Source organism: Psammomys obesus, unplaced genomic scaffold, assembly GCF_907164565.1.
Source record: "Psammomys obesus unplaced genomic scaffold, mPsaObe1.curated_primary_1811, whole genome shotgun sequence".
Lineage (NCBI taxonomy): Eukaryota > Metazoa > Chordata > Mammalia > Rodentia > Muridae > Psammomys > Psammomys obesus.
Window position 1 is genome coordinate 3,790,154 of NW_026585587.1, and position 25,228 is coordinate 3,815,381.

The 25,228-nt window shown below is 43.3% G+C and overlaps 1 protein-coding gene across 3 annotated transcripts in view; it reads left to right on the forward strand.

Moving 5' to 3' along the window:
* Efcab2 (EF-hand calcium binding domain 2) overlaps positions 1 to 14,328 on the forward strand; it is an 84,829-nt gene extending 70,501 nt beyond the window's left edge. The window contains exons 4-8 of one of the 3 annotated variants that reach the window (XR_008720322.1): positions 1,521 to 1,600; positions 2,357 to 2,399; positions 2,485 to 2,551; positions 6,527 to 10,857; positions 14,147 to 14,328. Coding sequence is in view for 2 of the 3 variants with exons in the window: in XM_055608791.1 (XP_055464766.1) it covers positions 1,521 to 1,600; positions 2,357 to 2,399; positions 2,485 to 2,551; positions 6,527 to 6,642 (306 nt within the window). In the remaining variant the exon portion in view is untranslated. Of the gene's footprint in view, positions 1 to 1,520; positions 1,601 to 2,356; positions 2,400 to 2,484; positions 2,552 to 6,526; positions 12,083 to 14,146 lie in introns of those variants that run through there. The other 2 variants (XM_055608791.1, XM_055608800.1) reach the window with 2 other exon arrangements.
* The last annotated feature ends 10,900 nt before the right edge of the window (positions 14,329 to 25,228 follow it).

The window sequence follows — 25,228 nt, forward strand, 5'->3', positions numbered from 1 at the left end:
TCTCTGATAATGAAATCTTCAGACTCTGCTCACACAAGGTATGAATCTCATATGATTTGAAAATAGTTGTCATTTGGATGACAGTGCATCCACTTAATAGCAATGTATAGATTTAATTTTTGTTGAAACTATAAATCTCTTAAAAACCTCATCTGTTGAATTGGGATCTACGAGCCTTTTAATAGGACTTTTGAAAAGAGAGTACAAAATTTATAGCCCCTTATAGATTGCCTGACATGGAAATTAAGGTCAGTAGAGCTTTTGTTCAGTCAGTCTGTCATAGTTGAACTGCAGGCAAAAAGACCTGTTTCATTCTCATCCTATAATGCTAGGTACCAAAAGCTCTCATCTTTAGAATAGTATCTCTAAACTTAGGATTGGAAGAAAAAAAGTCTATTATTCAGGTAAGTATTTCCAAGAATGATTTGAGATGTAGGTTGGTCCTTTAGATGTTGACTGGCTGAAATCTGATTTCATTCAGTGTTCTTCATTTCAAGGAAAGCGTGCATGTGTGCAAGTTGGAATCTGGTGTCATCCTAGACTCCTGCCCTCCTTATCCATAATGAGTGAGTGTAGTCATCCCTGTCGAGTCTTCTTAAAGGTCTGCTGGATCATACATTTACTCTCTCATGGCCAGTGTTCCGGTCTGCACCATCATCCTATATTTGAAGAAGCCACTTCACCCACAACAGTGACCTTTCCAAACACACCCCCAAGAGACCATCAGTGAGTTCACACTCTTCTCAGGATAACAGGGAGTGGAAGAACTGCCCTTGCTGGGGTCTGTGCTCCAGTGTCACAGTCTCCTCTTGTCCTGGAGGACCAGATCATACACCACTTTGTCAGTGACTTTCCCTGATAACTGGATCAGGGAAGTTCCCTGTGCTCTGTGCTCCTCTAGACCCACACTCCTTACTCATCATGATTGCATATATTTAGAATTAGACATTCAAGCCAGGCCTACTGGTTCATGTTTGACACGCTTTCATTCGGGAGGCTGAAGCAGGAGGATCCCTGCAAGTTTTAGGTTACCCAATATAATAAGACGCTGCCTTTAAAAATACATTGGAGAGGTAAGGATTTAGCTCAGTGGTGGAGAGCTTGCCTAGCAAGCGCAAGGCCCTAAGTTCGGTCCTTGGCTCTGGAAAAAAAACCCAAACCAAACCAAAAATACATTGGTTGCTTGGTAGTGTGTTCACTGTGTGCATGCATGCCCACACCAGAGTTTAACTTTCAGTGAATCCACTGTGATGCAGTTACACACCTTGCCTGTTCATATAGGTGCTGGGGATTGAATTCAGATCCCCCTGGTGGCATGGCAAGCACAGAGCTATCTCCCAGCTGCTAGTGTTGTGGTATTTTGAATTATGTGTATCTCCTAGCAGAAAACAAGCTCCATGAGCAGGATTTATACCTTTATTCTCATCATCAAATTCCAACATCTGGCTCAGCATTTGAAAAAATAAAGTAGTTGTTCAGTATATTTGTTGAATGACTAAATGGCTGTTTTTAACGTTTAGATAGAGGAAGAAGAACCCACTGGATACATTCGATTTGAAAAATTTCTTCCAGTAATGACCAAAACGCTTCTGGAAAGAAAGTAAGGCGATGACTCCATCTTTACAGCAGATAATGCCTAGAAGGACACCAATTTCAAAGCATTCCTCTTGGCCACGTGTGCTGCCCCATACCTGTGATTCTAGTGCTTGGGCTGAAGCATGCAGACTGCAACAAATTTGAGGGTAGCCTTAGTTGCATAGTTCCAAGCCAGCCTGGGCTAAAAAGTAAGACCCTACCACAAAACAAAACAAAACAAAACAAAACAAAACAAAACAAAAGCACTTAGCTTTTGATATTTTATTTACCCAGTGTATATCTTAGAGTAGCTTCCTCTAGCCTTTCAGTGTACTTCAGGTCGGCTTAGGGATACGCTTAGAAATATCAACCATGCTAGTGTTTATTAATCTAAGGAAGGCATAATTAAAAGGCAAAGGAGCTACAAAAAGAGCAATATTGTAGTTATATTTAATTGTGAATTATCATCTTAAAATAAAAATGAACACCAGTTATTTTTCTAGCATTAGTATAGTATTAGCACACCACAGTTGACTGAGTGTTTTGTCCTAGACAAATTTATTTTCATGTCAGTGAAAAAAAATGCTAATAGGTGATACTGAACATTCCTATGAAGTAGGTACTGCTGACTTTCATATTCAGAAATCCAAAGAAATTTCATCAAGGGAAATGCCATTAGCCTAGGATAGTAGCAGCTCTTATTTTGTTATTATGCAGTCATCTATCATGTAGAGACCAAGAAAATATGCTGGTGTTAACTGACTTTACTGTAAAATTACAGATACAGACCCATTTCTGAAGATGTCCTTTTACAAGCTTTTGAGGTGGGTGAGCTCTACATTATTATAAATTAATTCATCATGTAGAATTTATTCAACAAGGAAAATATATGCTATCTCCTTTGCCCAGGTTTTGGATACAGCTAAACGTGGGTTTCTGACTAAGGATGAACTCATCAAGTACATGACTGAGGAAGGTCAGAGGGCTCGATTTCTTGTGAGAGTAATTTAAAGATGTTTATTTTATTTTCAGTTACGTGGCTGCATACATGTGTCTGTGTCTCTGTGCGTGTGAGTGCAGTGCTCGTGGAGGCCAGAAACATGGGGTCCCCCTGTAGCTGGGGTTACATGGGAATTGAACTCAGGTTCTCTGCAAAAGCAGTGCATGGTTTTAACTGCTGAGCCATTTTTATAGCCTGATTAATAAGTTTTTAATAGTTATGCAAAATTTATAAAAGGTGATACTTTAGAAACAGTTGTTTGGCTAAGTAGTTTTTTAAATTATTCCTATTATTTTGGTTTGTTTTTATATTTGATTTTATGATAGAATGGTAATGATTACTTGTGTAAATTGTGTTTACTTTATTTACTTAAAATATCTCCTAAATAAAAGACATGCCATTTAAAGAACATGAACTGTCAATCATAAACCAATGCCTATTTAGATAGAAGATTTGAATTAAAGTATATAAAAATTTCTTTTAAAAGGCCTTCTTAAGTGGTAAAGTTGCAAACAATATAGCCAAAATCGAATTCACACAAAACTATATTTTCTTATGGTAATGGGACCTCCTCCCACAAATACATACATATTTTCTTTCAATTTTCTCTTTTTAGGTCAGGACATACATGTGTGTCCCCTGAGTGTAAGCAGCGTGAGGAACAGTCATTAAAGCCATTGTCATCTCCCTTTCCCCCATAGTCAGGGATGGGTTTTGCTTTCTCTGCCCAGCTCCGGGGTGCTTGGCTGTCCTGAGTGGCGCGGCAGTCACGTGCCACTTGAGGACGTGGACATGCACATCATTCTGAACAAGGAGGCTGGTACTGGGAGGTTCAAGTACACCTGGTTTGGCCATTTTGACTCAGTTCACCATTAGGAAAGAGGAAGTGAGAGAAAGAATACTGTGAAACTCATAGTTGCCACCCAGGAGCCCTACAGTGTCAGACTCATCTAAGCAATGAGAGTTAATGAGAGTGTTATGACTTTCAAATCCTAAGGGTGAACGCAAGTAAACCCTAAATCATATAGGACCACATGAAATTAATAAAAACAGCCAAAGAGAGTTAAGTCCCTCCAACTGTGCGCCTGTTGTCTGTTTAGTATTGTTATAGCACAGTGGGTGGGCATGATACCAGGATCTGATCCTTTTCTTGAGCATATTACAGTCTTACTGGGAAGCAAAGCTAACTTGTGAAATAGATCAATCTGAGACATTAGAAAAATAACTATGAGAAGATCAATGCAAGCTGAAACCAGCCGGGGAAACAGCCTGGGAAGTCTGACAGAGAAAATAGCATCCTCGAGAAGGTGGATTTATTTGTTTGCTTTTTTGAGACAAGGTTCTGCTCTCTAACCCAGATGAATCTGGTATTTACTATGTAGCCCAGGATGGCAGTAAACTCAAGGCAGTTCTCCTGCTTCAGCCTCCAAGATGTGATTACAGATGGGAGCTGCCATGCTTGGCTTTGGAAGATAGGATGAATCATTGAGGGCAGGCATAATATGACTTTATATCTTACAGTACTCACACATATAATAAATATCAACATGTGTATTGTAGCAGATGAGCTACGAATAAACGAATGAGTAGTTGAGTGAAGACAGATGAAGGGCTGGTTCTAGGGAAATGGATAAAGCAGTAAGAACAAGGAAGGAGGCAGCCAGGCGTGTGGAAGAAGATGAGCCCAGTCAGTCCTGAGGGTCTTGTTGGCCAACCCTAAATTATATTGGGTCACATGAAATTAGTAAAAACAGCCAAAGAGAGTTCAGGAAAGGAAAGTTCAGTCCAAGGGAAGGAAAGAAGGTAGATTTATTGGGGCTAAATTATAGAGGCCTGCTCCTGGGTAGAGAAGAACGGTTGGACTCTATCATAGGGCCGTGTGACTAGAAGTGGGCAGGGGACAAACATGAGTATAAAGTAACTCCAAGACTTGCCCTGGACTGTGGATGCCATCATGATAGTAATGCTGCTGATTGAAACAGTGAAGTCAGGTACTGGCTGCGCTGTGTGTGGGGACAGCAAGGCCGTGTGGCTCGCAGGAAGTGCTTTACGAGAACTTACAGAAAGTTATGTCTTAGCTGGGATTTCTGTTGCTGTCAAGAGACACCATGACAATGGCAACTCCTATAAAGGAGAACATTTAATTGGGGCTGGCTTACAGTTCAGAGGTTTCGTTCATTGTCATCATGGCAGGAAACATGGTGGCATGCAGGCAGACTTGGTGCTGGAGACGGAGCTGAGAGTTCTGCATTTTGATCTGAAGGCAGAAGAAAGAGAATAAGATACACTGGCCCAACTTGAGCATCTGAGCATCTGAGACCTCAAAGCCCAGCCCAGCCCCCCAGTGACCCACTTCCTCCAATAAGGCCACTCCCTATGACCAAGCATTCAAACAGTTGAGTCTATAGGGGCCACACCTATTCAAACTACCACAATGTACTTGGAGAGTTTTTGTATGTCCAGGGCAACTGATGGATATCCTAATAGATGGAGCCTGCAATGTTTTTTTTTTTTTTCCAGAGAAGAACATAAGTGGTTTCAGTTATTTATTCAGCATTCATTAATTTCTCCCATGTTGTATGGGCCAGTATATTTGATAAGTGCCTATAAGATGCACAATGCTACCTTAGCGCATCGTTATTGGGTGTAACATGCTCTTCTTCTGAGCGTGGTCACAGCTGCTTAGTGCTTAGTTCAGTAAAGTGGCTGCTTGCTTAAGAAGTGAGTTTCTCTTAAGAGATGGGGTTCCTCTGTGTCCCACTCTCTGTCCTGGAACTCACTCTGTAGACCAGGCCAGCCTGGCTAATAAGTGATGTTTTAATTCTCAAAATTCTAAATTGTTTTTAAGTGTATCTAAGCTTTGGGACTATTAAGTTACTTCCACAATCCTTAAGTTACTTCCACAATCTGAAGAGCAGCCAACACATCTTTTAAGTTTGAGAATGGACACTCTAAATGCCCAGGAGATTGTAAGATAAACCCCATAAACCACACTGAATCAAGCAGCTACAAGACAGGATCCATGTTACTCCAGGATGTGTATTGCATCAGATAAACACCGTAAACCACACTGAATCAAGCCTTTACAAGACAGAATCCATGTTACTTCAGGATGTGCATTGCATCAGATGATATTCAGCAGCAGGGAAGATCTCAAGTCTTTTTAAAACAAATACCTGTTGCTATGTGTCACATGCTCATAGAAGTGCTATTTGAGTCATAACACATTTAATCCTATACCAAGCCCGTGGGTGGAGAGTATTACCATTATCTGTATTGTGTAGACTGGGAAAAGAGGTTAAGCAACCTACCCGAGACTATAAAGCTAGTAAGAGAGGCAGAACTTGAATGTGTGAGGCTTGTTTTTCTAGCTGTTGCTTTCCAGTGTTAAGCAGTTTCCCTACTATCTTAAATACTGCATAGCTCTTTCCTTGCCCAGTGTAGCAGACTGACTACTGCCCGAAACAAGGAGGAATTTTAGGGTGATTGATGAGTGGCATCCAACGTGGGGTTAGGGCAGTATGAGTGAGGCAGACCTCAAATGGTCTCTTTTCAGCAATAGCTAACATTTAATCATCTCTCTACAGTTTTAATACACATAATAATTATATTCACTTATAAGACTTTAGCTTTGAGCAAATACTTTTGCAGTTTCAGTCATTTTAATTTAAATGGATAAACAGCTTTGTTCATGATGTTTTATATACTCCTGTTTTGACTGAAATGATGTATTCTATAGGTACTGCCAGGGCAATAAACCTACAGCCTTGCAGGGTGCATGGCAGCATGCCTTTTGAACTTCTGGATTCTCATATGTTGGCTGTGTAGCTCCAGTGAAGAAAAAACTGAACACAGCTGGGGCCCTTGGCCTCCATGATAGTGGAGCTGGCTAGTGGAAAGAGAAAAAGTCCTCCTGACTGTAAATAATCATCTCCTGTCTTGTCTCTCCAGGTGAACCTTTTTCTCAAGAGGAAATGGAAGAAATGTTGTCTGCTGCAATTGATCCCGAATCAAATTCCCTTAATTACAGGGAGTATGTAGCAATGATGGTGATAGATGAAAATTAAATGCTCCAAAGATTTCTTTTTTCATCTTTTAAGATAACTGTAAAGACTCAGTTTCTAATTGAAAGGATACTCTGAAAAATTGCTTGTCCTAATTAATTTCGTATTTTCTCTTATAATTTCTATATTTAGTGCCTAATGACATAATTAGGTATTTTGTTTTCTAGAGATGATCAATTTAAAAGACAAATTTATTTAGTATGTCCGGATTTATGGAAGGAAAAGCTGATGATTTAAAAGAAATTGAACAATATTGTAACATTAAATGTATTGCTGCTTATTTTTTCACAACTAGGCCAGTGATACCTTGAAATTAATTAAACAGAAAATGACGATTTATCATAGAAAGAGCATCTAAAACTCTCGTGGGGCAGGATGGCCACGGACTGGACGTGAGTGGCAGCGTGGTGATGGCTGTCCTTTAGAGCAGCAGTGAACACTTCAGCCAGCAGAGCATGGAGGAGAGAGACTGCAGTAACCATTAACAATTGATTCTTCTGAATGCCAATTACCAATCTCATTTGACAGTCTAATAACGTTGTGTAAAATTGAAATTTGCTCATCCAGCATGTTGCCATTTATGGAATAGCTAAAGGAGGTGAGATAATTGAATCCAGAGAAAGGAAGACTGAATGAAAACTGATAATGGCAATCCCTTTTTTGCTCTTTAGAATTTTCACCTCTTCAGAATATCTGTCGCAGGAATATTGTCCTGAGTCCTGAGTGTCTTCAGCTTGTTGTTGCCAGAATGCAGTACCTGAAATGGACTGATACCATAAGAAAGAGGTTCATTTAGCTCAGAGTTGAGGATGGTCAGGGTCCAGGCAACATTGTGTAGGCTGAGCGAGGACCACCCTTGCATGCATCTTGCCAAGGTGCAGCAGGCCAGACAGAAACATGTGGTGTAGCAAGCAGGAGCAGAGATCTGGGAGGGAATTTAGGCTTGCTCCTTTTCCAGTGGTCCCCTTACAAGAATTACTTTCCAGGCTAGAGAGGTGGCTCAGTGGGTAAAATATTTGCTGAATATTTTTAGATAATGTGCTGGAGGCTGGAGATAAAAGGTAGATATGCTTCGAATTAATCAAGGTCACAGTTTAGTTAGTGAAGGAGCCTTACAAATCAGTCAGCAACCCCACATTCAGGGTGCTGAATATTGCACAAAGAAGCAGCTGACTCAGCCTGGGTTGGGATGAGGGTGCTTTCTGGCGGACAGACTCAAATAGGTAACGCATGACTTACAAACTCAATAGTTCTTAAAACAGTCATTCTTTGAGTAACTTGCTTCAGAGCACAGAGCATGTCAGCAGGAGGACAGATCAAAACCGGGAGCTGTCCCAAGACACAGGAATCTGGGAATTGAATGTCTGGTGTAAAGATACTTGGGACCTGATGAGAGATGAAAAGATTGGAGTGGGAGACAGGAACCGAATCATAAGAGAAAATGGGCTAATTGGGGTTACACTTTCAGTGTTTGAACATGGACTTTATTATGGAAATCACAAAGAAAAGAGTTGGAGTTGTAAATAGCCTGAGAAATAATTTGAAGGGTCAACACTAGAGGTGAGGAGACCAGCTGGTCAGCTGCTTGGTTGGCAGGAGGAGATGGACTAGGGAAAGTCAAGCACAAAGCCCAAGTTCTGGCTTGAACACTTAGTAAATAATGATAAGAGCCATTCAGGTAAGATACCCAAGGCTCAGGCTAATGGCTTGACTGTGGTCATCTCTAGCTTGAAGAGCTGGTAGAACATAGGAAAATCAATAAATAAGGGGACCTATGCTAGAGACATGGGCTTTAAAGTTGTCCTGGAAAGAAAAATAAAAGATGACCATGGACAGAACTAGGGGAGACATTAAGCTTCAAGGAGGGCAGAAGAGGAGCCTTCAGAGGGCATGGGAAGGAGAAGACTGAGGGGAGGGAAAGCCCGAGGGAAGCCATGGCAGGTGAGACTCTAAAGGAGGCAGGAACCAAGTCAGATTTGGTGATGTGAAGTCATCGATGATGGAGAAATGTCCCTTAGTTTCAGCATCAACATATTCACTGAGAACCTGTCTTGGGGAAGTGCCAGGTAGCAGAGTCCAATGGCTTGTGGAATAGATTGTTGGACAGTGAAGAGAGGAGAGAGAAAGTAGAGGGAGGGAGTTTGGAAGATGTAAATTGTGCATTGTACTGTATGCTTGTCTGTCAAGGGTTGAGACACAGCAGAGTTGCAGAGAACACTTGGGGGCAGGGATCCAGGGCTGCAAAGATCGTGAGCTTGGTAATGGACAGGAACTTATGTGTGTAGTCCCTGCTCAGTGGCCTCCAACTCTATTATTTCTTGTTGTTAAGATGGGGTCTTGCTGTGTTTACAGCGTGTGTGACCCTCCTGCTTCTGCCTCCCTGGTGCTAGGATTCCAAGCCTGAGCCTCTGTACCTAGTTATACTGTCTGCGAATGAGAAGGAAGATAGTACATCCTAGAACTACAGGAGCTGTTACAAATCTGAAGTGTGTTGTGGGAAATGAGAGAGCTGGGAAATAGTCTACAGAAGAATTTTCAAGAAACCCTGGAGGATCTCATCCAGCAACCCAGGCCCAAGAACAAAATATGTAGAGTGTCATAATACATCAAAATGGGTGAAACAGATGCACAAAAGGCCAAGACTGACGAATCAGCAGAGAGGGACAGTGATGGTTGCAGGCTACAGTGGGAGGGAAATCCAGGCTTGCACTGAGGATTGTAAGACTGCAAAGGGCAAACAGCTGCTGTGTGGTCAGATGGCCTGCCAGTCCTGGGAACAGTATGCTCCCCATGCAGTTTGTTGTCACTGTGGTGCTACAGAGCATTTCTTTATGTTATTACTAATTAGTAAGAGCATATAGCACATATACATCTCTCATCATGTGTCAGGCACTATTCTAAGTGCTTTACTTGTATGTACTCATTTAACCCTATTGATGACCCAGTGATATAGTTAGCATTATTCTGAGGGAGTGACAAAGAAGTATGTAGCTATAAGGAACTGTATTAATCAGCCTTTAGAAGTTATGCTGCAATGTCGACTCTTTACCACAACAAAAGTCAGTTTTCATGTTTCTTGTCAGCTGAGACTGTGTTGTCTTATTTTTCTTCACTTCTTTCGTAAGTAGAATGACTATATGTCTCCGTTTGCTGTGGTGGACCCAGCCTGGACCTGCTCTTCCAGTATAATCATTGACATTTCTCCTTTTTACTTTTAGATTGCCTTCATTTGTTTGATTCATATGTTGTCACCTCTTTTAAGAACTAATGAAATTGATGATGAACTCACCCCTTGGGGCTGGGCATATGGCTCAGTGGGTAAGGTGCTTGATGAACAAGCATGAGGGCCTGGGTTCAATCCCCGGCACCCACATCAAAAGCTGGGCACTTAACTTGGCAATGAGGAGGCAGATATGGAAAGACCTCTGGAACTCACTGGCTCACCAGCCTAATTAGTGAACCCCAGATCCAATAAGAGACATTGTCTCAAAAATTAAATGACTCCCACGGCACACCGAAACGACACATTCATGCACACACATGTGCATGCACACCTTTACAGTATGGCTGTGTCACCAACACATATGAATCAGTTCTGGAAAGTTCTGTGAGAGCAATAGTGGTTGTGATGGAAGGTACCCTTCCTTCAATAGTTTCACAAGACAAACTTCTCTAGAACACCTCAGGTTTGCTCTAGGTGAAATCCAAGTGGAAAATTGACATGCCGCTCACTTAGCCAGGCATATTGGGATCCCCACCTGCAGAAGAAATGAGCCTCAAGCATTTAGGTAAGGGCAGGGGACTCGAGGAGGGTGTGGTAACTCCAGGAGTATACACAGCCAGGCTTTGCAATGGCGACACATGACAGACGTGAGAAATGCTCATCAAAGTGGAAGTCTCCCCAGGGGTAAATCATGATGCAGGCTGGCATAACATGCAGTCCCAAAGCTTGCACCAGTGCCTAAAGCACAAAGGTGTGGAGTTGTCTGGAGCACCCAAGATGGCTCCAGGAATGTAACCCTGGCTCTGTTAAGTAAATAGGGTAAGTGCTTCCCATTGTTTGATAGGCAAGAGGAACCTCATTCTCTCACTGCAGGGAAAAGCTCAGAGGGATGGTAGCGAAGATGATGCCTTAACATTGGATCCCTGTTCCCACCCAGAGTGTTAAGAGTTCTGGTTGGTGTTGCACTCCACTACCTGACTTGAAGGCACTTGAAGGTTGGTAGTCTTTGGTTGCCTTTTGGAGCTGTAATTTTTATTTTCAGTATCATTTGTTTTTAAGGTCACCAAAGAATGCAACACAGACAGCAAAGGAAGTTGTGTTTTAGTCCTCAGTTGCAGAATAAATAGCCCAAGGGAGCACTGTTGTCACTGTGCCAGGAGTTAGGGGCAGAGCCTGGTTCAAGCTAGGCGAGGCTTCTACCTTTGAGCTACACTCACAGTGAACACTTTACGCTTTAGGTGGGCATTTGACCTCTTAATACCCCTCCCCATCTGCCCAACTTCTAAACTGAACCACAGTATTATTTTTGTGGCAAGAAGAGCAAGGGGCTCTGGAGAAAGTTTGCTTTTCCTAGGACTTCTGGGCCCTTTGGCTTCTTCAGGATACACTTGCTATCCCCTGCAGCCATGACTGCCTGTGTTCTCACACTTCTAGGCTGGGGAAGCTGTATGACTCAGGGCCTGTGTGTCTAGGGATCACACATTTATCCCACTCTGCCTGTGACTCATTTGGGGCCCAGCACCTGACTTGTTCTGCATCGCACCGTGAAAGTGAGAGAGCCCAGTCTGGGACTTCTCCTTTGCAAGTACCAGTGGTCATGTGTCCAGTGCCTAAGAGAGACAAAAGGACTGTCTGAGATGGCAACCTACGGGAGTGTCACTGGTGGTCAAGGACAGGTCTATTTGCTGTGGACCGGAACAGGTTTCGATCGTTCTCTCCTTTCTGTCTTTCTCCTTTCCTTTCTTTTTCTAACTCCTCCACATAAGAAAGCACTGTTTATACAGACATTTCCTTGGAAATCATCATCATGACAAGGTGTAAATAAACAGCCTCCTGGTTATATACACTCAGGCCTGTTCCAGACTCAGACTGTCTCTAGGATTTCTAAAAGTGCTGCTGCCAGTCACATTCTTCAGAAGCCCCCTGGGGGTGGGTGGGTGTTAGAAAGTAGCTGTGTAGCCAAGGATGATCATATAGATACTCAGAACAATCTCTGGATGTGTAGCCCCTTAATTTATTTGTAATGGACACTGGAGGAGAGGCTTAGACACACTTAAAAGCAAGAACTCTACCTTAGGAAGTGTTACGTGGTACAGATACGGGATTTGGGATTGGCTTTTGCCCTTGCAGAGTGTGTAACTGGTATAGACACTGATATTGCTGAGCTTCTGTGTCTTCACATATGAAGTGGAACGAATTACTATATCGGGCTGATGCGATGATGGATATCATAAAGCGAGATTCTTTAAAAGCTCTAATGGATGGAGGCAGTTATTTATAGAAAACCAGCCAGGCAAGCAGGAAGGGGGCGGGGTAGGGATGGAGACCTGCTGCCTGGGTATGGACAGTCAAAGTGTGGGAAAGTAGGGAGCTGAAAGAAAACTCATCTGTGGGATGAGAGTGGTGCTGATGGAGAGATACCAAGAGGTTTGCTGTCACTGCTCTGTGAATGATCAGCTGTTGTGATTATGTTAAGGACTGAAAGTAGGAGGGTTTAGGAGGCTGTTTTTTTCCTCCTTTATTCCCTCCCTTCCTCTTCTCTGTCTTCTTCCTTCACTCCATTTCTGCATTGCTACCAGTCATAGTGCATTTATAGCAGCATGGGTCATTTCCCTGATCTAACAAGAAAAGACACTCATTTGGGTCTGGGGCCGGGCCGGGGCTGGGGTTGTAGCTCAGTTGGTGGAGTGCTTACCTAACCTGTTAAATCCTGGATTCCATCCCTAGCACTGCGTAAACCAGACTTGGAGGAACATTCTTTCAATCCCGGTACTTGGGGTTGCGGGTAGCTGGGAGATGAGAAGTTCATGGACATCTTTGGTTATGTAGTGAGTTCTGGGCCAGCCTGGGATGCATGAGACCCTCCTGACTTTAGAGAAAAAAAGCACGTAACTCAGGACAGTATATGACTGTCTGGTTCAAATGTCAAATCTATCAGGCTGTTCATTAGGCTTACAACTTCTAAGAAATGAGATTTATTGCTATTTGTAAAATTTAAATATGGGTTAAATATCATGTCACTATTATGTAGCTTTAAAGCACACTAAAGTTTGTTTTTATGTTCCATCTGCTTAGGAGTTAAATGTCTTGCTAGCTGTCATAGCTGTGTTCCAGCTCTGGGTACCCTCTCAGGGCCTGATACTCACGTAGGCAAACTTGTTAATGAACATAAAAGCAAATCTATTTTTGACAGTCTTCTTGATCAAGACTTTTTAACTTCTTTCATTACTGATCAAATATGATTATACTATTATTATTTAACCCTGTGTTGTGGCTGGCAAAGAGCTCACAGGAGTAGATCTATTAGCTTTGACTTGTACCCTGTGCTGCACTCCCAGCAGACACTGCCACTTTCTTGAGCTCTCCTGTGCTTACACTATCAGTTTTGCCTTCCATTCAGGGTTATTTTGTGAGCATCTTAAACCAATTACCTTTTTTTTTTGTTTGGTTTGGTTTGGTCTGGTTTTTCAAGTCAGGATTTCTTTGTGTTGTGCTGCCTGTCCTGGAACTCTTATTTGTAGACCAGGCTGGCCTTAAACTCATAGAGACCTGACTGCCTCCACCTCCTGAGTACTGGGATCAAAGATGTGTGCCACTACGCCTGGCTCAGCCAATTACAAATTCGTGCAGGTTCTTTTTATTAACACCAGGCAAGATCTGTAAATTCTCTATATTATCTAGACACTACAAATTTAGTAGTTATACATCAGTAAGCAAGGTAGAGGATGAGCAGGCCTGTAGACCCCGTGTACCTCCAGGAGAACATCTGCCTGCCTTTCCTCAACATGCATCTCTGGGCCAAAGACCCAGTGAAAATGCCCGTGAGGTGTGATTCTGACATAGAAGGTATATAAATGGAAGCAGCCCAGTGTTCTCTCTCATGTTCCCTTGCAGGTTGGCACATGTCATTGTTTTAGACCCCACAGGTGAATGGATCTTTGGGAGAAACAGTATGACGTTTAAAATGCTCTATAAATGATTAGAGTATTAACACTGTATCATCTCTTCTAAAACTGTCTCCCAAATATGTGTATTGTCTCTATAGACTCTTTAGAATAGCGCTGTAGGCCTGCCAGGGTTCTTAACAGACATGCAGAAGCAAAGAGGGACCTGATGGAAGACTTGAGCAGAGAAAGGGCTGTGCACAGAGCTCCAAGCTTGCACTTGCAGTGGACTAGGTGGGACAGGGCAGGGGCTGACTGGAACCATAGGGTTTTGGAGGGCAAAGCAACAAATAGGAAGCCTGAGCGTCTCAGCCTCATCTAAGTGGAGCTGCCTTTGCAGGCTGTTGCTGCTACATCCTGTGCAGGCCAAGGACAGCCTTGCTCTTCAGCATCCGGCACTGATGGTGGACCTCACCCGAGGATATTGCCACCAACCAACAGTCAACTGAGGGCGGAAAGACTCTAGTAAGAAATCAGAATCTTTGTGGGCAAGAGAAATAATAAATACAACTGTTTACTGCAGATGCAAACCTCTATGTTGTTATGTAATCTGTTTGAAATGAATCCACCATGAACAGTCTTCTTATGTTAATGCATACTCACCTAAAATGTACCTTTTTTTTTCTTTTTGAGTCAGGGTCTCCATGTGTAGCACAGACTAGCTGGGAACTTATGGTTCTCCTGCCTCAGTCTTCTGAGATCTCAGATTATAGGTGTGCACATCATACCTAGTCTCCAGTCCCTTAAAGCTGAATCCTGTCATTCCTGGAGCTTTTCAAAGACCCATGGCATTGTACTGAAGCATCCAATTGGATTGCTCCAGGAGGCACCAAATTTCAACCCCACTGTTTCTTCAGACAAGGACTTCACTGGATCATAGGATCCCATATGATCACCGGAACAAAGGATCCCGCAGGCATAATATTTTGAGCAGAATCCTGATTCAAGAGAGACATTTGTTCCAGAACAGTTACTACCAGAAAGAGGTGGTTAGTCCAAATGAGCCCCCATGGCACAGAAGTGTTGCGAAAACTCATGCGAGAGAATGGGAAATGTAGATGCAAATATGAAGCAAAGAAGGGTCCTGAGCAGAGCAAGGGGCCATCTGCTCCATCAACAGCCCACAGGGTGAAACGTCTCCTCATGGAATCCGTTTGCTCACTCATTGAACATTCACTGAATCCCCACAACATGGCAGGTGCTGGGTTGGGCTCCAGGGACAGACAAGCCTTGTCGCTGAGAGATTGCAGGCTTAGGGAGGGGCAGTAGGAGAAATACACAAGCAGTCGTAGTTACTTGTTTAGCAGCATCAACAAAGGGCTTTGGGATTGGAGCAGCCAGTGGCCAACTTTGCCTGTGGCACAAAGGGCTTCACAAGGGAGGTGACAGATAAGCCACAGGTGTTTCCTGTGCATGTAGGCAATACTGCTGCCAGTTCTGGGTGGGAAGGGAATGTTTCATAATGAAATGGCTTGAGGCTAAGGCTAAAAGAGCTTTATGGTATGGCTTAGGATAAAGAATGAATCTGCCTTGGAGTCCCAGCTATTCCACATAGGGGTTAGATGATCTCTCTCATGATCCATTGGTATCTGTTACCAGCAACAAAATGTCAGAATCACATGTGCCTTGGAAGGTCACTCTGAGCATTAGATAGCTTCACATGGGACTCAGTAAGAGCTGTCAGTCATCACAGGTTGTCCAATACTAATCTGCTAAACAAATGAAACATTTTCTATGCTTTGTAGTTATTTTTCAATTATCTGAGTTCCCGTACAAGTATAGTGTTTCTGGGAATGAAGAAATTCTAAGAACTTAGAACTTTATGAAAAAGGCATTTGTGTAGTTTTCCACTTCATTCATTCATTCAAGACTTATTTAATAATACTCTGTACTAAGAATGTTCTGGTAAACAAAGTCCTTGCCCTTATGGAATGTAAATTCAGGTCAGGAGTCAGATTATATGTAAATCAATGTCACATGAGGATAAATGTGGGTTATTAATATTTATTATTGGTTTATCTTTTAGTTAAACAGCCGTTATTCCTAAACCAGCTGTATACCCAAATCACCACACAGAGACTAGTATTTATTTAATTAACCTAGAGCACAATGCTGGGCAATAGTTACTCCATCTTAAACTTCCAAGCCCACATACTTCCCTACAATTCAGATTTTACCCATTGTACTTGCTTTTAGTCATATCTTAGGTCCAGTTCATCTCTGCTCATGGTTTGAAGTCCCCTCCTGCCGATCTCTGCTCTCCTTCTCCCTCTCACTCGCTTTCTTTTCCTCCCCTCTGGACCAGGATGTCCCATCCTATTCTCTTCGTTGCATTGTTCTATTGACAATACAGAGAACAAATGGTGACATGTTTACACAAACTTGAGACAGGTGATGCTTAGAATGAGCATCACAATGCAATGTCTGGATTGAAACTAGATGGTGGGGTAGAGAAATCAGCATTTGAATGAGAAAGGGTACATTCCACAAGAATATTATTCCAACAGACAAACAATATGGAAAAAATAAAGGTAGGGTGAGATCAGAAATCCTAGCATTTCCTATAGAGATGACATCAAGAGCCCTAAGGAACATGGAGGCCACCCTGGCTGTGGCACCCAAGTAGAGAGAGAAATAAGAGGTTAAGATGGAGAGGCAGGCAGAGGCCAGCTCATGAAGGGTCAGGTAGCCAGGGGAAGAACTTTGCTTCATGTGAAGAGAAGCCACCGGGTAGTGCTGAGCCAGCTCTTGAGCCAGCACAAGCAAGATGGTGTCGCAGTGATTGGTGGGTGTGATGAGACGTGGTAGAATTTGGAAGGTAGAATGGAAAGGATTTCCTGATGGGTTGGACCTTAATGGTGAAAAGGGAGATGAAGGATGACTGCAGTATTTGACAGAGCAATTAGGGTTTGGGGAGAAAATCAAGAGGATGGTTTGGGTGAGTTAATGTGGAGAAGCTAACAATATCCAGGCTGGTGAAAGGTCAGTGTGCAGATGACACTATAGCAAGGATGATCTAAGAAGACCTTGGGGGCAGTGTAAAGTTAGAGACAGGAGGAGAGCTCAGTACAAGAGACACACAGCTAACACATTGACAAGGTAACCCCAGGTCCCACTGTGTTCCATTTCCTGGGCCCTACTGCGTCCCACCCCCAGGCCTACCCAGTGGCTCCATCATTTATTCCTTTTCAGCAATCTCGATTTCCCAAGACAAACTGGGCTTACCTGGATGAGAAAGCACTGCAATTACAGTTCTTAAGCTGTGGTGAGAGCACAGATGAGGAAGCCAATCCATGGAAAAATGGAAGGCTCCTCCTCCCAACCCCTTGTCTTGCAGCTGACCTTGGCTCCTGGCTTTCTTTTGGGTCCTGGGTTAGAGTGGCAGCCCCTCTGAGATGAAAGCACATCTCCTTCTAAGGTCTTTCACCTCCAGCCCAGGAACCCCACCTGCTCTCCTCAGACACACACCAGCTGCTGTTTGTAGGAATGAAGACTGTTGAAAACTGTTCTTCATGTTTTCCCAGGGTACCTCAGTTCTTCAGGATTCAGAACACAGTCTACCCTCAGAAATGGGCAGTGAGGAAAGGCAAAGGAAAGGAGAATTACTCCTTCTCCCTAACAGAAGTAAGAACAGAACACAAAAATAATTTATCCTGACAGAGGAGCTCTCCCCTCTAAAGCTAACGTGTATAGGATTTTGTAGAATGTTTTATTATGTTGAGTTGGTAGACAACAGGGCAGTGGACTCCACACAGCATCCCTTTCCAATGGCCATTAACTCAAGGCTAGCCCCGTCTCCATTTCGGTAATCTCACCCCTTTATTATCTTGAAACAAATATAAGACAGTATTTGATTCTGTCCATAATTTTAATAAGTTTATTTAAAGGCCCAACACATTTTAAATATAGTAAATCTTTGAAAATTACCATGACCACTGTAATCAGTTATGTTTCTCATTGACAACATACCTGAAGAGTAATTTAAGGGAGGTAAAGTTTATTCTGGCTCATTGTTTGGTGTGATGCAGTCCATCATGGGAGGGCATGGCTGTAGGCAGCTCTGTGTCAGCAAGAATGCGAGGAAGCTTGCTTGCATCCCAGTAGATGAGGAAGCAGACAGATCGAGGCAGGAATGGGGCGGTTTCTAATTCATAAGCCCCGCTGTCCAGAAATCTACTTCCTCCAGCCAGGTGCCTTTCCTGAAGGCTTCACAACCTCCGAAACAGTGCACCAGCAGGGAGCCAGGTGTTCACACACGATCCTATGGAGAACACTTCACGTTCAAGCTGTAGTGACCACAGTACTATGATCAGTCTTGACAACTGTTTAATGTTATCAGATGTCCAGTTAGTGTTGAAGTGATAACTTTTCCCATTAGTGTAGAGGATACACACACAGGCACAAAGTAAGAGACACTAAAAGGTTTGATTAAAATGTTTTTAAGCCTCCTTTGATGCATGATTTTCACTTCCGACTCCCCTTTCTCCTTTCGAATTCCTTTTTAGGAATCCAAAACATGTGTCCTGTCCACTTTCTCAGCCTGGGTTTGCTGGTGCATCCACATGGCACATGCAGTTGCGCATGTTCCTCTGTTATGTCCAACAGTAAGTTGGCAGTTGCCTAAGGGCTTGATCCGATTTAAGGCTGACTCTTTGTGGGTGCAGGATTACTTTATAATCTTTTACTTAGCAATGCAGCCAGTGACTCAATCCCAGTGGCAGGAGGGTTTAAATCCCCACTTGGTCAAACAACAACAAAACCCCAAAACTGTAAAGTAAGCCAAATAAGAACTTTTTAACAAAGTAGTGTGGTGTGGCTTTTTCTGGAGAGAGCTGAGCAAATCCAGATAGGATGCTGGTGACAGATCAGAGTCTAACTTGGTGAGCTTGTTGCTGTGTGTGTTTGGGGGTAAGTACTCCTGGCAGCATCTGTGGAACTCCCTGCAGGAGTCCTAGGCAGTTTCTGCTGTCAGGCGGGGGAGTTTACAGCAATTGCTTCCACCTTGTATTACACTGGGGAGGGAGCCTTATGAATCCTGTAATTTCAGTTTTGTTTTTTTTTTTTTCCAGTTGGTGAGGTTTTTTTGTTTGTTTGTTTTGTTTTGTTTTGTTTTGTTTTCTTCTTCTTCCTGGTCTTAGGAGACTGGGCTTCCTTCCAGGAGGGAATATTGCAGATCCAAGAGACTGCTGCACTGCAAGTAGGAAAGGAAAAGCCCATATAACCCTTCGCTAACCAGATTAGTCCCACATACAGGAAGGAGCAGGTGAGCAGTCAGAGGGCAAGGCTGGTTGGCTTTAAGTCTCTGTGTGGCTGTGCTGCAGAGAGGATTTTAAGTGCTCTGCAGTTAGGAGAAAGGGTAAACCGAGGAGTCTGCATGTGCTGGGCTTGCTTAGAATTGCAACCAGAATAGACTCTTTGTGGAGAGGAGGGGAGGATAGAGTGGATGCTAAGAAGCTGGTTAGAAAGTGTGTTAGCTTCTCTAACAATGGTAAAAATCGGGGACAAACCAGCCTATAATGAAAAAAAAATTGTTTACTTTGGCTCACAGGTATGGAGGGTCCAGACCATGACTGGCTTTTGCTCTGGGACCCGTGGCACAACAGCACACCACACCAGGAGCATGGCGGAGCACAAGAGAAAGCAAAAGCAGAAGCTGCTCGGTCCTACGGTCCTATTCAAAGGCAGGACCACAGGGCCCTAAAGTCCTTGTACTGGCTTTCACTTCTTTAAGGCTCCATCACCCCTTAGCAGGGCCTAGCTAGGAACTGAGCTTTTTAGCTACCCACAGTTCCTAGGGGATACTTAGGCTTTATATAAAAACAAGATAATTGTAGAAGAAAGTAAATTCTTGCTCTAGATTTTGAAAGCATGGGCCTGTGTGGAGGGAGAGTGGATACAGAGAGAGCAGAGTAAAAAGTAGACTGAATAGACAACTGGACAGTGCCCAGTTGGCTCAAAGTTTCTTTTCTGGACAATGGGGGCTTTCCTGATGGTAAGGAGACATTGCATGTGGAAGTTACTCTGGAATTACTTTTGTAGGGCAGTGATCACCAGTTTAGGTGATGAAAATGAGGCTTTTTGCTAAGCTTCAATCCAGAAAGAATAAGTAACAGGACATGAATGCCTCCATCAGCCCGTTAATCTATGGCTAAGTGCCCGTCATCTAGTCTCTCTTCACCTTCAGGCTCATGTTGCAGGTTATTTTGAAACACATTCTAGACATGACATCATTTTCTCTGTAAGAGCTGAGAGATGTCTTGGCTACATAGGGAGCTCTTTTCCTTTCTGTAGCTAACTAGAAGCTGTCAGACCTAGGAGAACTCTTCAGTGTCCCCCAAGAGACACTGTTCCATGCCCACCACTGTCCTTCCAGTGTGCTCTTTCTGTTGCTTTATTCCAGTCAGGATCCAAACAAGGTCTGCCATGGAGTTTATGTGTCTTCAGTCCAGGACACTTCCGTTTCCTTTGTTGTACTGTTTTTCTCCTAGTCTTTGATACAGAAGAAACTTCTGCATTTTTGGATTTGCCTGGTTGCACTTTCGTGCAACTTTTATGTGTTAGGGTTTGATCATCTCAAAGTCAGTTTCATTTTTGTTCCAGCCTTTTTTATTTTTTAATAAATCAACTTTATTGATTAATTTCAGTTACTTTCCTCCTGAGACTCAGGGTATCTGGACCATTTCTTTGTCACCGTTCATCCCCAGATGTGGCCAGCTTGGTGTAGCCAATGCAGAGTCCCCATAGCCTGTCACCTTATGCTTCATAACAGAGGTGTACAACTTTTTGACATCAAGACACAATGTTGTGATCTACAAATGTCTTCAAAGCCAGTGAACCACAGATTGGGCATGCCAGCTAGCACAGACATTTTATTAGGAGTTTCGTTGATAGTTTTAGGAAGAACTCACCATACTTACTGGAATTCTTCAAATAAAAATAATTTCTCAGCCTCAGCTATCTGGATGTCCTGGAACTCTCATAGCTCACAAGGCCTGTGAGCTACTCCACCCAATTTAATAGAGAAATTTAAAAGATGTTTCTTGATTTCTTTTCAAATATACATTTTTAGTTTGACAGTTGTATGTTGACATTGCCTTGTGTCTTGACATTGACATCATCGATGTCCATTATAAATTTGGTCATATGTTATGTGAGTCAGTCTTGGTAACCTCCTTACCTCGTTGTGCTGTGAATCACAGTGTTTGAATTAACGGTTACATGGCTATTTCTGACACAGCACCTCTGCATTCTTAATGTGTGGGAACCAAGTGTTGCACTTGATTTAATCAGGTGCTTAAAAACTGATAAACCAGGTTTCAAACCTCATGGGGATATAAGAAAAGAACTTAGGGTAACCTCACAAGACACAGTACACCAAGAGTTTACAATTTGGAATAATTCTTCTCTGAACAGGTTAAATAATCAAGTAATACATACATACTCTAGTATTACATATATTTTAATTACATGTAACATACATATACTGTAATATTGTGATAGTACATATTTTACTTATATGTTGAAATATGTATTTAAAAAAGTTGCTCAGCTGGGAGGGTGGTGCATACCTTTAACCCAGCATTGATGGAGCAGAAGCAGGCAGATTTGAGTTCCAGATTAGTTTGGACTACAGAACAAGTACCAGGACATCCAGGGCTTTACAGAGAAACCCCATCTAGAAAAACCAAACTAAAACAAAACAAAAAACATAAAACCAAAATAAGTAAATAAATATGCTTGCACAAATTAGGTGTGTTAAACTTATAATCTCTGTATCTTTCTAAAAAGTTCTAAAAAACTTGCCATTGTTCAACATTGAATCTGGACTCGTAATCCAGACAGAAACCTGAGTTTAATTCCTGCATAACCAGAGTGGAATCAGACAATTTATTTTTGGTCTCTGCTTAGTCACCTTTCTTTTTATTTTATTTTATTTTATTTTATTTTATTTTATTTTATTTTATTTTATTTTATTTTATTTTATTTTATTTTTTTCTTATCAGTTACATTTTATTAACTCTGTATCCCAGCCGTGTCCCGATCCCTCATTCCCTCCCAGTCCCTCCCTCTCTCCCTCATCTCCACCATGCCCCTTGCCAAGTCCACTGATGGGGGGACCTCCTCCCCATTCATCTGATCCTGTTTTATCAGGTATCTTCAGGCTTAGTCACCTTTCTATTGCTGGGATAAAATGCCCTGACCAAGGGGATCTATAAGAGAAAGCATTTAATCTGGCTTATGGTTTCAGAGGGTTAGAGTCTGCAGTGGCAGAAGAATGGAACAGCTAATTGCTCACGGCTTGGTCTACACCCACGAGCAGAAAGAGCGCATAGAAATGGCAAGAGTTCTGAAACCTCAATGCCTTCCCCTGGTTCCACACCTCCTCCAACAAAGCTGTATCTCCCTATCCTATCTAAACAGTTCCACTGACAGGGAGCAAGTGTTCATGATGGGGGTCATTCTCATTTAAACAACTATTGTCTTTTTATTTTTATTTTTTTATTTTGGAACAATTTCACTAGATCAGCCTCCCCAAGGGCTAGGATAGCAATTGAGTGTCACTGACTCAAAATTTTCTCAATCTAGCAATGTAATTCCTCTGATATATGGAATAGAAGTATTTCTAAACAGCTGTGCTCTAATGCCCAAGAAAGTCGAGTTGTGCGTGTACTTACCAGGCAGTGATAGGTTAGGCAGACATAGGTGGAGACCATGGGCCCAAAAAGAACAACTCAGTGCAGGCAGTGACTACGGACACCATGCTGGAGAGGAGAAGCTGATGCTGGCAGGTAACACAGAGACTTTGGCCTCTTTCATTCTCCTCCTTTCGAAAGCCCCGAGGCCCCCAGCCCTCCCAGTCACAGCTGAGGATGCAGAGCAAGGGGCCTCTCGTCTGCAGGTTGGGCACCCGTTGCTGTCTGCTGGCTCTCTCCACAGGTGTTCAGAGTTTGTGTGCACCACTCCAGGCTTCCCTGCTGACCCAGGCCCTCACTGACCCACATTCTCTCTCCTTGACTGACACCCTTTCCCACCCCGGAGGCGCCCTACCCCCCTCCAAAGCAACTCTTCTCTGTTGCTTTATCTCCTCCTGCCTCTCTCTGACCTTCTGGAAGACATCCCTAGATGTACTGTATATTTGCATTTATCCATGTATGCATCACTCATTGACCATAATCTTAACGGTTTCTACTCCATCCTTTACAATAAAACCACTTTCCCTTACATGTATCTCCCCTTTAGGCACTGTCTCTTCCTCCTCTCCTACTAGAGTTTTCCCTCAATGTTCTGTACTCCAAGGAGAGGGCACCTCTGAATTCCTCTATTTCACAGCCTCCTACAGTCGAATGTCCATCTTGTCATCCTGAGACTGCTGATAAGGTCACTGATGAAGGACCTAGTCACCCTTCTATACTGAAAGCCCTTCTTAGGTCCAGAGACCTGTTTTCTGGATTTTCTCCTATCTTTGGCCTCGTAACTTGCTCCCCTTAAACAGCACTGCTAGGATTCTGGCCTCAACTCTACTTCCTCTTCCAGTAGTCGTATGCCTGCCATTACCTCATCCACATGTGTGTTCTAAGGACCCAAAGATCTCAACCTTGGAGCGGCATTCTGCAGCTAAAAGTCCAGTGCTCTCCTACAGACAAAACAAGGCTCTTCCTCAGCTTGTTATGGCCTCAGTCAGGTACACCAGTCACCCAGGAGCTGCCTCAAGGGCTCTTCAGTCCATCTTTCTTCCCTCTTGGATTTTGCCCAAAGCAGGCCGTGTTGATTAGCTTTTCATCATGGTGACAAAATAACTGAAATAAGCAATTGAAGAAGAAAGGTTTATTGGTTTATTTGGGCCCATGGTTTCTGAGGTTCAGTCCATGTTCACCATACACGGTGCCCTGGGACATCATGGGGGAGACCAAACACGTGCTGGAGCAAAGCTGCTCACTTTATGACAGAAAGCATTGAGAGGGAAGGGCTACAGGGTCACCCCAGGTGACCCTGTTTCTCCAACTAAGCCCTGCCCCTTAGTTTCTATCACCTGGCAATAGTCCATTCAATAATGAACCCATTGATGAACAACTGCACCCATAAAGTCAGCCCGAGTGATAGACCTCCTCAAAGCTGGATCTGTGCACAGTGCCTCCTTCATAAGCCCTTGGCAGAAGTTCAGATCCAAACTTCAGTACAGACTCTAAGATGAGGGGTTAGGTGTAGATGATGTATTTGTGGGTAGTCTCCAGAAACACATGTGAGTAGGGAAGACAGGGAAGGGATGCCCTCCAGAAAGGAAGTAGAGTCTTTCTGAGAACCTCTTGTAGTTACTTTGGGATGTTCTTCCCTTCAGGGTTATACCAATGAGGCAGTGGTGTCATTTGTAATTCTCATCAGGCTCTGGGATGGGAGGGGTTAATTCTACAGAGATTCATCTCCCTTTTGACAAACTTGGATGCTGGGAACATCTTTAAGCAGTGGAGTCCAAGCTAAGCTGCTCAACAGGAGAGGCCCCAGGGATGATGAAGTGGATAGGGGTAGAGATTCTCCTCCTCACCCTCACACTTGGAGAAACCTCAGAGACCCCACAGCTCACACCTTACCTTACCTCCCTTGTTTTGCAGCATGTATTCCTAAAGACATGCATTCTCATGTCTTCATGCCCATGTATTCCTTGCATTAATCTTTGCTCTTAGGCCAGCTGATAACACTGTGCTAGGTAGTTTTATATCAACTTGACAAAATCTAGAAACATCAGAGAGGAGGGATCCTAAACTGAGATCCAGCTGTAGATAAGTGTGTAGGGTATTTTCTTAATCAGTGATTGGTGTGGGAGGGCCACCCCTGGAAAGGTATCATGGGTTCTATAAGAAAGCAGACTGAAAAGTTAGGGCAGAGCGCAGGGAGTCATAGGGAAGAGTGAGGGGATAGAAGGACCTGGAGGGCACAGGAGCTTCATAAGAAGACCAATAGAGCCAACTAACCTGGGCCAGAGGAGGGGAGTTGTTGCAGAAACTGATGCACCAACCAAGGACCATGCATGGAGAGGACTCAGAACCCCCTGCTCAGAGGAAGCTGATAGGCAGTTCAGTCTCCATGTAGATTGCCTAATATGGGGAGCGGGGCTGTCTCTGACATGAACTCTGTTGCCTTCTCTTTGATCACCTTCCCCTGGTGGTGTGGCCTTGTCAGGCCACAGAGGAAGAGGATGCAGGCAGTCCTAATGAAACTTGATAGAATGGGGTCAGATGGTAGGGGAAGAGGGTTCCCCCTTTTTGAACACTAGGAAGGGGGGCAGGGGGAAGGGGGAGGGAGGGTGGGACCAGGAAGAGACAAGGGAGGGGGCTACAATTAGGATGTACAGTGAATGAATTATAAAAAAAATAAATTAAAAAAGCAGGCTGAGCAAGCCATGAGGAACAAGCCAGTAACCCACCTC